The sequence below is a fragment of the Oncorhynchus gorbuscha genome, unplaced genomic scaffold (assembly GCF_021184085.1).
Source record: "Oncorhynchus gorbuscha isolate QuinsamMale2020 ecotype Even-year unplaced genomic scaffold, OgorEven_v1.0 Un_scaffold_750, whole genome shotgun sequence".
Lineage (NCBI taxonomy): Eukaryota > Metazoa > Chordata > Actinopteri > Salmoniformes > Salmonidae > Oncorhynchus > Oncorhynchus gorbuscha.
Genome location: NW_025745793.1, coordinates 153,144 through 168,501, shown reverse-complemented (window position 1 = coordinate 168,501; position 15,358 = coordinate 153,144). Strand labels below are relative to the sequence as shown.

The 15,358-nt window shown below is 40.6% G+C and overlaps 1 protein-coding gene across 2 annotated transcripts; it reads left to right on the top strand.

Moving 5' to 3' along the window:
• The first annotated feature begins 5,511 nt into the window (after nucleotides 1-5,511).
• On the top strand, nucleotides 5,512-12,531 carry LOC124020033 (casein kinase II subunit beta). Of its 2 annotated transcripts, none has more exons than XM_046335458.1 (7): nucleotides 5,512-5,634; nucleotides 6,339-6,419; nucleotides 6,689-6,791; nucleotides 10,112-10,227; nucleotides 10,348-10,423; nucleotides 10,777-10,966; nucleotides 11,215-12,531. In XM_046335458.1, the coding sequence occupies exons 2-7, from the start codon at nucleotides 6,348-6,350 to the stop codon at nucleotides 11,303-11,305; spliced, it is 648 nt and encodes a 215-aa protein (XP_046191414.1). In that variant the 5' UTR covers nucleotides 5,512-5,634; nucleotides 6,339-6,347; the 3' UTR covers nucleotides 11,306-12,531. The 2 variants fall into 2 exon arrangements, with proteins under 2 accessions (XP_046191414.1, XP_046191415.1); XM_046335459.1 differs by lacking the exon at nucleotides 5,512-5,634 and adding an exon at nucleotides 5,741-5,859.
• The last annotated feature ends 2,827 nt before the right edge of the window (nucleotides 12,532-15,358 follow it).

Below are 15,358 nucleotides of genomic sequence, written 5' to 3'. Positions count from 1 at the left end.
TACAGACAATTCGTTTGACCTCGTGGCTTGGTTTTTTGCTCTGACATGTAGTGTCAACTGTGGGACCTTTGTATATAGACAGATGTGTGCCTTTCCAAATGTCCAATCAATTGAATTTATCACAGGTGGCCTTCAATCAAGTTGTAGAATCATCTCAAGGATGATCAATGGAACAGGATTCACCTGGGCTCAATTTCGAGTAGCATAGCAAAGAGTCTGCAAAAAAGGTATTTCTGGTTTTCATCTTTTATAAATTTGCCCAAAAATCTCAACCTGTTTTCGCCTTATGTGGTATTGTGTGTAGATTGAGGGAAAAATGTATTTAATCCATTTTAGAATAAGGCTAACGTAACAAAATGTGGGAAAAGTGAATAGGGTCTGAATTCTTGCTGAATGCACTGTAGCTAATAGAACACGTTTGTAAACCCACTACAATCATGCAGTACAGTGTACAGTCAAAAGTTACACCGGCAGGGCCTGGTGGTATGACATTAGTCAAACCAAAAGCATACCTTGACTTGTTAGAGTTCAAGTGTTGGATAGTCATAGCCAGCTAGGTAACATAGCATCCCTCTGTTTGAGCCAGGTGTTTGCTAACTAGCTGCATTTGCTAAGTGAAAGTGAAAAATGACTAAATATATCTAGCTCTCTTTCTCCTCCCTTTTTGAAGAAATGTATTTGTTTAACACTGTTCAACTATTGTCTTTCTCTCTGAGTCAACTCACCACATTTTATCAAATCAAATTTTTTCATATGCGGCTTCTAATACAACAGGTATACCTTATAGTGAAATGTACACTTACAAGCCCTTAACCAACAATGTTTTAAGAAAATCTGAAATAAAAACAAATTAAGAGAGAAGAATAACAATTAAAGATCAGCAGTAAGATAACAATAACAGGGCTATATACAGGGGGTACCGGTTCAGAGTCAATATGTGGGGGTACCGGTGTCGAGGTAGTATGTACATGTTATTAATGTGACTATGCATAGATAATAACAGAGTAGGAGAAGTGTAGAAGAGGGGGGTGCAAATAGTCTGGGTAACGGTTTGACTAGATGTTCAGGAGTCTTATGGCTTGGGGGTAGAAGCTGTTTAGAAGCCTCATGGACCTAGACTTGGCGCTCTGGTACCGGTTGCCATGTGGTAGCAGAGAGAACAGTCTATGATTTGGGTGTCTGGAGTCTGACAATATTTAGGGCCTGGTATAGAGGTACTGGATGGCAGGGAGCTTGGCCCCGGTGATGTACTGGGCCGTACGCACTACCCTCTTTTTAGGAATTTTATGAATAATGACTAAACAATATCTACATTTAAATAGAACTATAACTAATTAAACTCTACTCTGTTTTATATCTGATTAATAATGTTAATTCATAAGGAAGGGATTGTGTATCATGAAACAGGGGGTAATTAAACATAATAAATACCATTCCAGCTGGGTTGGGGAGGAATGGATTGTGGGTTTTTAAGTAAGCAAAGAGGGTCGTTAACCTATGGTTGAACCGACTCAACTTAGCTCTGGGATGTTTTAGATAAGGCAGCGAGTGTCTCCCTAGGTTTTCCATTATCTGGAACTGTCTGCTGAATAGTGATAGATGAAGACTTCAGAAGTTAATCTTGATATAAGTGTGTGTCTGGAGTGAGCGAGCTAGGGGGTTGGAATAAACTTTTGAACCTGCTTTGTCCTGGTCGATAGGAGGAAGGACATTTTATAACCTATGACATCATATTCTGTATATGAACTGTTTGTGGTTCCATGGGAGCGAGCTCAGAGAATAAATAGTATTATCTAATTTTGATAAGACTGGTCTCTGCATAAAATAGACAAATAGGAATCTTACAAATTCTTATAAAATAGACTGAGTGAATTTAATTATAGGAATTATGAAATTCCGATGACACCTCTGTAGTGCCTTTCGGAGGCCGAGCAGTTGCCATACCAGTCAGTGATGCAGCCGGTCAGGATGCTCTCTGGTGCAGCTGTAAAACATTTTGAGGACCCACGGCAAATCTATTCAGTCTCCTGAGGGGGAATAGGTTTTGTCGTGCAATAGGTTGGATCATGTCAAGTCAATGTACCTAGAGGAGGACGAAAGTTAGCTGTCCTCTGGCTACACCATGGTGCTACCCTACAGAGTGCTGCTGAGGCTACTGTACACCATTGCAGAAGTGTTTTACTAAGTTATTTGGTGATGTGGATATATGTTGTCTAGTTTTATGTAAAAAGGATAAACATTTAAAAAGTTTCCATTTTCATTCAATTCGCTGAGGAGGATGGTCCTCCTCTGAGGAGCCTCCACGGCTCTGTGCCACTACACGCTCAGCCATGCATTGAACATTGCAGTATTTTTTGTGAACAGTGATTGAGTTAGTGTGCCTTCAGAAAGTATTCATACCCCTTGACTTATTTCTAATTTTGTTGTGTTACAGCTTGAATTCAAAATGGATTAAATCGATTTTTTCCTCACACAATCACGCAAAATCCCCATAATGGCAAAGGAAAAACATGTTTTTAGAAATTTTTGCAAATATATATTAAAAATAAAAAAATCATACAGAAATATCTGATTTTCATAAGTATTCATACCCCTGAGTCAATACTTTGTGGAAGCACCTTGGGCAGCAATTACAGGTGTGAGTCTTTCTGGGTAAGTCTAAGAGTTTTCCACATCTGGATTGTGCAACATTTGCCCATTATTATTCACAGAATTCTTCAAGTTTTGTCAAATTAGGTGGTGATCATTGCTAGACAACCATTTTCAAGTTTTGCCATAGATTTAAACAGATTTAAGTCAGAACTAACCAGGCCACTCAGGAACATTCACTACCTCCTTTGTAAGTATCTCCAGTGTAGGTTTGGCCTTGAGTTTTAAGTTATTGTCCTGCTGAAAGGTGAATTCATCTCCCAATGTCTGGTGGAAAGCAGACTGAACCAGGTTTTCCTCTAGGATTTTGCCTGTGCTTAGCTCCATTCCGTTTCTATTGAATCATAAAAACTTTCCAGCCCTTAACCATTAAAAGCATACCCATAACATGATGCAGCCACCACTATGCTTGAAAATATAGAGCTATGGAGTGCTCACGTCGGTAGCCATGATGTGCTTTGAAAGTCTGGTCCATGGCTCAAATCAACACCATCATCCTGGAAACCCTAAACCCACTCCAATTCTCATACTGCCCCTAACAGATGACGCCATCTCAATCGTACTCCACACTCCACTTTCCCACCTGGACAAAAGGAACACCTATGTGAGAATGCTGTGCATTGACTACAGCTTGGCGTTTAACACCATAGTGCCCACAAAGCTCATCACTAAGCTAAGGACCCTGGGACTAAACACCTCTCTGCAACTGGATCCTGGACTTCCTGATGGGCCACAACCTCAACCTCTCCCTCAAAGTGAGCAAGACAAAAGAGATGATTGTGGATTACAGGAAAAGGAGGGCCGAACCAGACCCCATTCACATTGATGGGGTTGTAGTGGTGCGTGTCGAGAGTCTCAAGTTCCTTGGTGTCCACATCACCAACAAACTGTCATGGTCCAAACACAGAGAAAGTTGTGAATATGGCACAATAATGCCTTATCCCCCCCTCAAGACACTGAACAGACTGGGTGTATTGATACACCATTCAAAGTGTAATTAATAACTTCACCATGCTCAAAGGGATATTGAATGTCTCTTTTTTATTATTATTACCCATCTACCAATAGGTGCCCATCTTTGAGGTATGTGAAAACCTCCCTGGTCTTTATTGTTGAGTCTGTTTGAAATTCACTGCTCGATTGAGGGACCTTACAATTATCTGTATGTGTGGGGTAGAGATGGTCTAGTCATTCAAAAATCATGTTAAACACTATTATTGCACACAGAGTTAGTCCATGCAACATGTTATGTGACTTATTTAGGCTTGCCATTACAAAGTGGTTGAATACTTATTGACTCAAGATATTTCAGCTTTTCTTTTTTTATTAATTGTAAATATTTCAAAAAACATATTTCCACTCTGACATTATGGGGTATTGTTAACAAAATATCTCAATGTAATTCATTTTAAATTCAGGCTGTAACACAACAAAGTGTGGAAAAAGTCAAGGGGTGTGAATACTTTCTGAAGGCACTGTATATTATTAGCCTAAATTATGACTCCAATCTGCTCAACATAGTAGAAATCGTAGGCTATTTTACATAAGTCTCAGTGCAATGAAAGATGCATGAAATCCTTTATTGTAAAGGTGCATTTTTAATGGTGAGAATTTGCTTCCCCCAACTTAAATCATGCGGGAGCGAGGAGAAGGACAGAGGAAGAGAGAGGGACCCGACTCAACTCAAACTAAACTGTTTATTGTCCAGCAGAATACGTGTCCGACTTCAAACCCCTACAACTGAAAAGATAAGACCATATCAACGCTTTAAAAACAGAGCTGAGAGCTCTCCATACAGAATGGTTCCCATATATTCTATAAATATCCAGTGTTTTTTTGTCTACCCTACCCCAAACCCATTATCATTTATTTCAATAATGTAATTAAATGTTATATTCTTTGACACATTATTGCAGTTACCATCTCACCAACAGGGGGTGCTGCAGCACCCCCAGCACCCATACTTTGCATGTCTATGCCTGTATGTACATGCATGGTCACACACACAAATAAACAGTCTTGCACATCAGATATAAGCCCTTTGTGACTATTCCTTCACATTGTATAGTAAACCATCGCAGATCAGGCAGATAGACATACCAACGTGATCTGCATGTATTATCCAGCTCATCATTGACACCACCATTGACATCATTGACACCACACCAAGAGGCAGAAGAACAGCTGTATCTGAGGGGTTTGTTATATTTCCAGTATCGGACAGGAAATGAATGAGAAGATTAGTGTGCATTTTCACAATTCTCAAGATGCTCACAGAAATGGTGATTTCCAGGGCAGCTAGCTATGTATACTAGTGGCTTCTCTGTGATGCCACAGAACAATGCAGTATCAAACCTATTGAGCGGTGTCTCGTAAAGTGGCCTGAATACTTTCCGAATGCACATCATGGTCTTGCTGATTAGTGTATGGAGGACAGGACCTTGCAATTTATTTGATTGGGGAATACTGCTCAGCTATGGCACTGGTGTTATTGAAATCTGGACTAAGAAAACTGCATTAATAAGAATTGACTGGCTACTGCAAGCCATGTAAAGTCAATCCCACCACTACAGAACTTGGTCACCTTTGTTACAGCATGATTCACGAAGGACCCCAAAATATGAGGAACCGTATTCCTGCATTGCCCAAAGTAGGCATATAATCTGTAGTAAAGTCTTTACAAGCAAACGAGGAAATATCAAATATATTTGTTATAACTTCGGTTCCCACCCTATATTTTATACTTGACAATATATTAGTCATATAATAAAACCTACGTTTTTCAGATTTTCAGTTGATAACTCAAAAAATGTAGTTGTTGAAAGACTTATTAAACTACAGTATCCATAGACGTGTCTCTGAATTTGTACGTCATCAATTTGCCTACAACGAAAACCTCTGCAGTGGTTAACTGGGAGGTGGTGTCCTTTTAATTTACAACACTAAATATTACATTTTATTGGTGTGAAAATCACGTAACAGGGGGTAAGTTACCAAAATTACTATATGTTTTCATATGAGATATGATATAGCTTTAGAGGACTTGCGACTAAAAACGGAACAAATTTCATCCGGCCTAGTTTGGACGTTGCGCCATATTGAATGTAACTGCTAGCTAAGGATGTAGCCAACTAGCTATCATTTTCTCCTGTTGGTCATTTCTCATAACTCTTGTGTATGCTACTAACTACGATTGTTGATGTGACATAGGTAATATCCTTATTTCTTACACTTCCAATGTCAACTACCTATTTTATTTTAACTAGCTACAGTAACGTTAGTCACACATTTGCACGTTGGGTAGCGCGAGCTAACTAGTAGGTAAGCTTCTTATAGTTAACATGTTCTAAGTTAGTTATCTAGCTAATTGCTCTGTTATGTTTTAGAAAATTGTCTTGAGTGTAGTTAGCGACCTATAATATGTTTGTTGCTAAACTATCAAGTTCAGTCCGTTTTCACATAACTGAATTCAATCGACCCTTCAAACTCAACTCTGGACCTCAAAGTCACGTCCACTGTATTTTTGTCATTGTTCCCATCTAATCATGGACTGAGTTAGACCTGGGAGACCATGTGGGTGCAATAAATTATCAAGTAGAACAGAAAATCAGCAAGCTCCGAGGACCTCTTAGGGTAAGAGTTGCAATAGGCTCAAATCTATGTCTGTGTTGAATGTCTTTACCCATTAGTCTCCCGAGATGAGCAGTTCAGAGGAAGTGTCATGGATCTCCTGGTTCTGTGGACTGAGGGGAAACGAGTTTTTCTGTGAGGTCAGTATCTAACAGCACCCAGAGCAATATTGTCACTCATTGACCAAAAAGTTAATGTCAGCTAAGACATGGGTGGTCAACCCTTATCCTGTGTGTGCAAAAACCTGATCCGGCTAAGCAAGGACCTGATGGGCAGGTGGTGAGTTGAGGGCTGGAACAAAATCATATTATTCACAGCCACCTCTTACTACACAAACTCTTTCAAGAAGGAATAGGTCTGATATTTCTCTAATGTCTGTCACCCCTTCTGTCCTCTCCTCCATTGACAGGTGGATGAGGACTACATCCAGGACAAGTTCAACCTGACTGGGCTCAATGAGCAGGTTCCCCACTACCGCCAGGCTCTGGACATGATCCTGGACCTAGAACCAGGTCAGACCAACTCTAGAACCATCTCTACTGCACTTGGAAGTACAGAACATTCCACACAATCGAGATCGGAATACCAATGTTATGGTTGCATCTAGGGTTGTGGAGGTCACAAAAATAGTCAGCTGGTGATTGTCAAGGAAATAACTGGTTGGTCTCACTGTAATTGACCGTTAATTAACAAAAACATATTTAGCATCTCCTGGCTTCCCAACAAGCCACTGATGCAGAGTCTTATATAGCATACACCTTCACAATAAATCCATTATTTATTTTAGACAGGTCTAAAGACCCATGATATGAAGAAAATGTAGTCCCATTTCAAAAGAACAGAATAGCATACTCAGTTATCCTTATGTTAGGCCCTGATCTGGCTATGCCAAATGGCTGTGGGCTACACTAGTTCATATAGCAGACAAACTTGCTTAGAATTCCGTGGTGTTATTTTATAGTATCAAGAATACCATTATTATTTTTTTACTTTAGTATTTTTAGTAAATATTTTATTTCATAAAGTAAGCATTTCACGCTAGGGCCTAAACCTGTTATATTTGGCTCATGTGGCATAAAATTTGATTTTAGCGTAAACTGCACCTCAGATTGCAGCCCAAATAAATGCTTCAGAGTTCAAGTAACAGACACATTAACATCAACTGTTCAGAGGAGACTGTGTGAATCAGGCCTTCGTGGATGAACTGCTGCAACAAAACCACTACTAAAGGACAAGAAGAAGAGCGTAATAAAAAGAGATTGCTTGGACCAAGGAACACGAGCAATGGACATTAAACCGGTGGAAATATGTCCTTTGGTCTGATGAGTCCAAATTTGAGATTTTTGATTCCAACCACTGTGTCTTTGTGAGATGAAGAGTTGGTGAACGGATGATCTCTGCATGTGTGGTTCCCACTGTGAACCATGGAGGATGAGATGTAGGGCTGGTGACACTGTCAGTGATTTATTTATAATTCAATGCACACTTAACCAGCATGGCTACCACAGCATTCTGCAGTGATACGCCATCCCATCTGGTTTGGGCTTAGTGGGACTATCATTTGTTTTTCAACAGGACAATGACCCAACACATCTCCATGCTGTGTAAGGGCTATTTGACCAAGAAGGAGAGTGATTGAGTCATGCATCAGATGACCTGGCCTCCACAATCCCCCGACCTCAACCCAATTGAGATGGTTTGGGATGAGTTGGACTGCAGAGTAAAGGAAAAGCAGCCAACAAGTGCTCAGCATATGTGGGAACTCCTTCAAGACTGATGGAAAAGCATTCCTCATGAAGCTGTTTGAGAGAATGCCAAGAGTGTGCAAAGCTGTCAAGGCAGAGGGTGGCTACTTTGAAGAATCTAAAATATATTTTGATTCATTTAACACTTTCTTGGTTACTACATGATTCCTTTTGTGTTATTTCATAGTTGATGTCTTCACTATTATTCTACAATGTAGAAAATAGAAAAAATAAAGAAAAACCCTTGAATGAGTAGCTGTGTCCAAACCTTTACTGGTACTGTAGGTACTCCTATTTGATTAATTCAGAGTTACTAATGTAACTTTAGTTGTTCTACAAACGTTGGGCTATACAGTGCCTTCGGAAAATATTCAGACCCCTTTTACTTTTTCCACATTTTGTTAGGTTACAGCCTTATTCTAAAATGGTTTTTCCCCCAATCTACACACATTACCTCATAATGACAAAGCAATAACAGGTTTTTAGAAATGTTTTCTAATTCATAAAAACAAACAATTAATATTTACTTTACTCAGTACTTTGTTGAAGCACCTTTGGCAGCAATTACAGCCTTGAGTCTTCTTGGGTGTGACGCTACAAGCTTGGCACACCTGTATTTGGGGAGTTACTCCCGTTCTTTGCAGATCCTCTCTAGCTCTGTCAGGTTGGATGGGGCGTGTTACTGCCCAACTATTTTCAGGTCTATCCAGAGATGTTCGATGTGGGTTGAAATCTGGGCTCTGGCTGGACTACTCAAGGACATTCAGAGACTTGTCTCGAAGCCACTCCTGCATTGTCTTGGCTGTGTGCTTAGGGTCGTTGTCCTGTTGGAAGGTCAACTTTGGCCCCCGTTTGAATTCCTGAGAACTCTGGAGCAGGTTTTCATCAATGATCTCTCTGTACTTTGCACCATTCATCTTTCAGAGTGACCCCAGTCCCTGCTGCTGAAAAACATCCCCACAGCATGATTTCCTCCAGACGTGACTCTAGGCATTCACGGCACAGGTTTCCTCCAGATGTGACTCTTGGCATTCACGGCATAGAGTTCAATCTTGGTTTCATCAGACTAGAGAATCTTGTTTCTCATGGTCTGAGAGTCTTTTAGGTGTATTTTGGCAAAAATCCAAGTGGGCTGTCATGTACTTTTTTTACTGAGGAGCAAAAGCACTGGCCTATGTCAAGCTACTATCCCCCATAATATAAAAGTTGACCTATTCTGTGCGAGGAAATAAATATTCCAAACATAGTCCGGGACAGATGTGGGATGCGATAGATCCCAAATTAATACAACTAGCATTAAAAAAAACTGTTTTATGCAATGTGGCTGACGCAACAGATCAGAACGCTTCAGCTTAAAATGTTGATAAACTATTAAGCTATTTCTTCACATTCATAAGCACAGCAATGCACACATGGCAGTTAGACTATAAGCGTGAATGTTCCATTAGCGGAAAACAGTGACAGCAAATGCGACTATGCATGTAATGTTTTAATTATAAATGCATTTTTATGTTAAATTATCTTCCCCAAACTTGAAACTCACACACTGCTTATGTATGCCAGTTATGCTCTATACCCCTTGTAAGGCGGATTCATGCGCTTCATTTTAAGGAGTTACTTTTAGTTGTGATACAAACCTTATCAAAATATATAGGCCTATGGGCTAGGCTGCGGCTGATTCGAAAAAGTCATCCAATAATAGGCAGTAATTTTGCTGGGCATCATTCACAAGTGATAGGCTAATATTGTCACCCATCAGACTATTCTTGATTTAATATTGTCTTTACATATACTAAATATGTGTGAAATTTGTTTTGATTTAGAATGGACCATTATCATGCACCTGCATCTAAAGCCTTACAGAGTACAGACGAGTTTATTATTAAGGCACATGTTCAAGAAGGGATTTCTGCAGAAAACATTAAGTTGAAATGCCTCTCCTGTGAAGTGTCATATGCCCAGCTTTCTGTAATGGGTCACAGTTATGTACATGTGCACAATGCTGCAATCCTGCTGCCCCATATGAATGGCCTCTTCCCCTCTCTCTTATAACCTGTTCCCTAACCTGTTCCCTCTTTGTTTTACAGATGAGGAGCTGGAGGACAACCCTAACCAGAGTGACCTCATAGAGCAGGCAGCAGAGATGCTCTACGGGCTGATCCATGCACGATACATCCTCACCAACCGGGGCATCGCTCAGATGGTACAGCAACTACCCTTTTCTGTTTCCAATGTTTGTTGAAAGGCTGCATGTCAAATGTATGCAGCATTTTTCTGGAAACGTTTTTCACGTTCTCAATTTATCTCCATCTCTCTTTCTCAGTTGGAGAAGTATCAGCAGGGGGACTTTGGCTACTGCCCCCGAGTCTATTGTGAGAACCAGCCCATGCTTCCCATTGGTGAGTGTGTGATGGTCTTGTTTGACCCATTACCACTCAGTTGACACTGTGTGGTTGTTTTGATCCACCTCCGAGCACTATTTGCATCATGGCTTTGCAAGTTCATAGGTCATTCTTTGCCATCCAGCCACATTGCAGCATTCATAACCCAAACTATGCAAAGCTGATCCTCTATACAGTATCTCTGAATTCTGTGTAAGGTTTTTATGTATCATATCACAACCATGTCAGATCCAATCTAATTTCCAAGAGACATGGATGAATACAATGGTGTGCCCGAGCATTTCATAATAACTTCAGACCAGTAATGTGTCAAAATTCTTCCGCCTCTCCGTCCCCCTATCCCTCCCTAGGTCTGTCGGACATTCCGGGCGAGGCTATGGTGAAGCTGTACTGCCCTAAGTGTATGGACGTGTACACTCCCAAGTCCTCCCGGCACCACCACACGGACGGGGCCTACTTTGGCACTGGATTCCCCCACATGCTCTTTATGGTGCACCCCGAGTACAGGCCCAAGAGGCCCGCCAACCAGTTTGTGCCTAGGTCAGTACAACTGTGTCACCCTACAATAGGGGTGTGCATTTTCGAGTCATGTCAACGTAATATACTGAAAGCAAAAGGGTCCTCGATCAATTTCTACTCATTGATAACAGATAACTTTCTGAGAAATTCCAAGTACATACCAGAGGAAAGAGTCATGTAAATGAAATGTTACCATTAATGCTAATCTCTTTATAGACACCTGTCACACTCTCATCAAGATGTAATGAATTCTCATGTCCTCACAACAGGCTCTATGGATTCAAGATCCACCCCATGGCTTACCAGCTCCAGCTGCAAGCAGCCTCCAGCTTCAAGAGCCCTGTCAAAGCCATCCGCTAAAGCCCAGAGTGGGAGAAAGAGAAAGGGATGATTGAGGAGACGGGTCATCTGCACAAAGCTCCTTACAGATGCCTCCTCTCTGTCCCGCAGACTTTATTATTTAGTTTAGATTAGGATGATTGAGAACAATGTGTAAAGACAAAAACGCCCAGCTTCGATCCCAAACCCTTACACACACATACGCATTTAGGATTCCATGCATCTACGTCACCAAACTCACCGGTGTCGAAACATTAAAGGGGTAGGTGGAGGAAAGTCCATGGATGTTATTGGATTTGACGCCGCTGTTTCTTTTAGTGATATTACCACATGTTGCCCCTATGAACTCGCTCCACGGTGAGATGTTTTCGGTCCTGTCTTTGGCACAGTTTGGTAAAGGGTCATGGTAGACCATCACCACTGGTTGAATACCAATTCCTCCGCTACCCCCCCCCCATACCCATGTACACTGTGGCTGGCACTCAGAGACCGCTTGGTTGATGATGATGATGATGATAAGGAGAAAATTTGTCACTGAGGGTGTTGCCATTTCACCTCTTCTGTAAACCATTGTTTTACCAAGGCACTCGTGCAGGCTTGTATCACTCTTTTATTGTGTGATACTCAGAGGCCAGTGTGTCAAGGCGGTCATTCACAATACAAGTGTTCTGTCAAATTTGCCTTAAACTTTGAGAAACTGCACAGGTGCTGTGGTTTACAGGAAGTCCACATCTAGGGCATAGTATAGCTGTGTATTTTTACACGCTAGATGTAGGATAGACACGAATAAACCTGAAATGAATTAAATGTTCTAGAAGGACTGGGAAAATACATAACAAAATCACCTGCTGTCTCTGTGTGTCATCCAAAACAACAGTCCTGTTTGTGCGGCACAGTGAGAATGTCAGCTCTGTCACGTGTTGCTGGGTTAGTATCACAGCAACAGTACCCATCTCTCCACAACTGCACTGATTTAACTGGTGTCCCTCCACACATTATTGTAGTATTATTTATGTAAAATCTAGTGACAGAAAATCTGTTTTTATTTTGTGATGCAGTTGGGGTTTCGGCGCCCTACTACAGGTGTACTTTTGATTCCTTGTTGCAAAAAGTAGAACTCTTGATATGTTTTGATCCAGAACAATAAGGATGATTTGTCAAGATTATGATTCATGTGTGTGTTTTTTTTTAAACTGGAAGAGTGACCAGGATTCAGAATTCTCAATAAACGTTTTCTTTTCATACAATTGTGTTGATTAGTTTATGTATAAATTAGATTGTTATTTCTCCATACTCACCATGACATTTTTATTTTTTTAAATGGAATCCCTTGAATGTACACCGATACTGGAAATATTGTAGCAAACAACACAGATACAGCTGTACTTCTGCCTCTTGGCCAAATGGTGTCAATGGAATTTTGGAGTGTCTGATCTGTGAAGGAGAGTGATAGAGTGCTGCATCAGATGACCTAGCCACCACAATCACCCGATCTCAACCCAATTGAGATGGTTTGGGTTGAGTTGGACCCCAGAGTGAAGGAAAAGCACCCAACAAGTGCTCAGCATATGTGGGAACTCCTTCAAGACTGTTGGAAAATCATTCCAGGTGAAGCAGGTTGAGAGAATGTCAAGAGTGTGCAAAGCTGTCATCAAGGAAATGGGTGGCTACTTTGACTGGCACTGTACATCAGTATCATTGGAGAAAGGGATTTTCTTGCCTGCCAAAATCCCACTGCCCCCTTCTATCTTGGGACTGCAAGGCCTGACACACTTCAGAATAATTTTGGTAGCTCATGTTGACCAGTAGTGTGTGCCGCAGAAAGTTAGAAATTAGAAGGGGGGGGGTTCGGCAAGGCTATTTTCTTGCCTACCCCCCTTTACCTTGGGACTGCAAGGCCTGGCACACTTCAGAATCATTTTTGTTGACCTATCATGCCCTCTGATGTGTGCTACAGGAAGTATCACATAAGGAAGTGGTTATTTCAGAAAGCCCTCTACTGTTCTCTCTATCAATCCCTCATCCTACCGTGCTTTTCGCTGTAATGGTTTTCTTACATTTTTTAGTAATAAGTAGTAATAATAGTAAGAATAATAGTAGGTAATAGTAGTAATAGTTACAATAATACATTTTAAAAATTGTACTCTGGCGAAAAAGAAAGTTCAAATATGTAAGTGCATATCCATAATCACAGTAAACTGTTATAATAATAGAAGAAAACAATAATAATAAATGTATTATATAATAAACAAATCTATGACTATTTGTATTTTGTATTTATTATGGAACCCCATTAGCTGCTGCCAAACCAGCAGCAATTTTTCCTGTGGTTCAGAAAAATGTAGGCAGTTTATACAATTTAAAAACATTACAATACATTCACAGATTGCACAACACATTGTGTGCCCTCAGGCCCCTACTCCACCACTACCACATCTACAGTACTAAATCCATGTGTATGTATAGTGTGTATGTTATCATGTGTGTGTATGTGTGTGCATGTGTGTGTATGTATCTGCCAATGTTTGTGTTGCTTCACAGTCCCCAGCTATTCCATAAGGTGTTTTTTTAATCTGTTTTTTAAAATCTAATTTTACTGCTTGTGTCAGTTACTTGATGTAGAATAGAGTTCAATCTAGTCATGGCTCTATGTAGTACAGTGCGCCTCCCATAGTCTGTTTTGGACTTGGGGATTGTGAAGACAGCTCTTGTGGCATGACTTGTGGGGTATGCATGGGTGTCCGAGCTGTGTGCCAGTAGTTTAGACAGACAGCTCGGTGCATTCAACATGTCAATAATACCTCTCATAAATAATAGTAGTGATGAAGTCAGTCTCTCCTCCACTTTCAGCCAGGAGAGATTGACATGCATATTATTAATAAACAGCTACCCAGGGGAATTCCTGATTCTAACTGGATTATATTTGAGAGGCTTCCATTAAAGAACACCCTATGTGTTCTGTTAGACAAGTAACTTGTTATCCTCATTATAGCAGGGGGTGTAAAGCCATAACACATATGTTTTTCCAGCAGCAGACTATGATCGATAATGTCTAACAAGACAGCCCCCACTATCATTTTATCAATTTCTCTCAGCCAATCATCAGTCATTTGTGTAAGTGCTGTGCTTGTTGAAATTCTGTTTTTCAATTTATTTACTTTGAAATAGCATTGTCTGGTCAAACACCACTTTTTCCAGAAGTTTACTAAGGGTTGGTAACAGGCTGATTGGTCAGCTATTTGATCCAGTAAAGGGGGCTTTACTATTCCTGGGTAGCGGAATGGCTTTAGCTTTCCTCCAGGCCTGAGTGCACACACTTTCTAGTAGGCTTAAATTGAAGATGTGGCAAATAGGAGTGGCAATGTCGTCTGCTATTATCCTCAGTAATTTTACATCCAAATTGTCAGACCCCGGTGGCTTGTCATTGTTGATAGACGACAACAATTTTTTCACCTCTTCCACACTGACTTTACAGAATTCAAAAGTACAATTCTTGTCTTTCATAATTTGGTCCAATATACTTGGATGTGTTGTGTCAGCATTTGTTGCTGGCATGTCATCCCTACGTTTTTTATCTTGCCAATGAATGAAAGTCATTAAAGTAGTTCCTTGAAGAATCCCCACCCCAATAGGTCTCTCCACCCTCAAGAGGACATCCCCAGCACCTCCCCCATCCCCATCAACCTCCCCCCACCCCCACCCCCACCCTCAACCACAAGACACAATAATGATAATAATAATAATAGAAATTCAAATTTAAAAAATAAAAATAAAATATATATACATATAGACGTACGTACAGTACATATACATAAACATATTCACTGGACACTCAATTTATCTCTTATCTCTTTTCCTACATCAGATATGCAGGTGACATTTCCGCCTGGATGACAGCACATAATCAACAAGACGGAGATGCTCTTCATCCGAGGGAATGCCTGCCCGTTCTCAGATGTTAGATAATACGAGATGATCACATGTCATTTACATTCCAGCCCTTGTCAGCTCCAGAATTGACTACTTCAACTCACACCCTGCTGGAATCCCTGCATTCTCAGATTCCCATCTGTT

Coding starts and splice junctions, on each gene's coding strand:
- LOC124020033 (XM_046335458.1), top strand. CDS start 6,348: ATGAGCAGTTCAGAGGAAGTGTCATGGATCTCCTGGTTCTGTGGACTG. Junction 10,228..10,347: donor ACCGGGGCATCGCTCAGATG/GTACAGCAACTA, acceptor TCTCTTTCTCAG/TTGGAGAAGTATCAGCAGGG. Junction 10,424..10,776: donor CCAGCCCATGCTTCCCATTG/GTGAGTGTGTGA, acceptor ATCCCTCCCTAG/GTCTGTCGGACATTCCGGGC.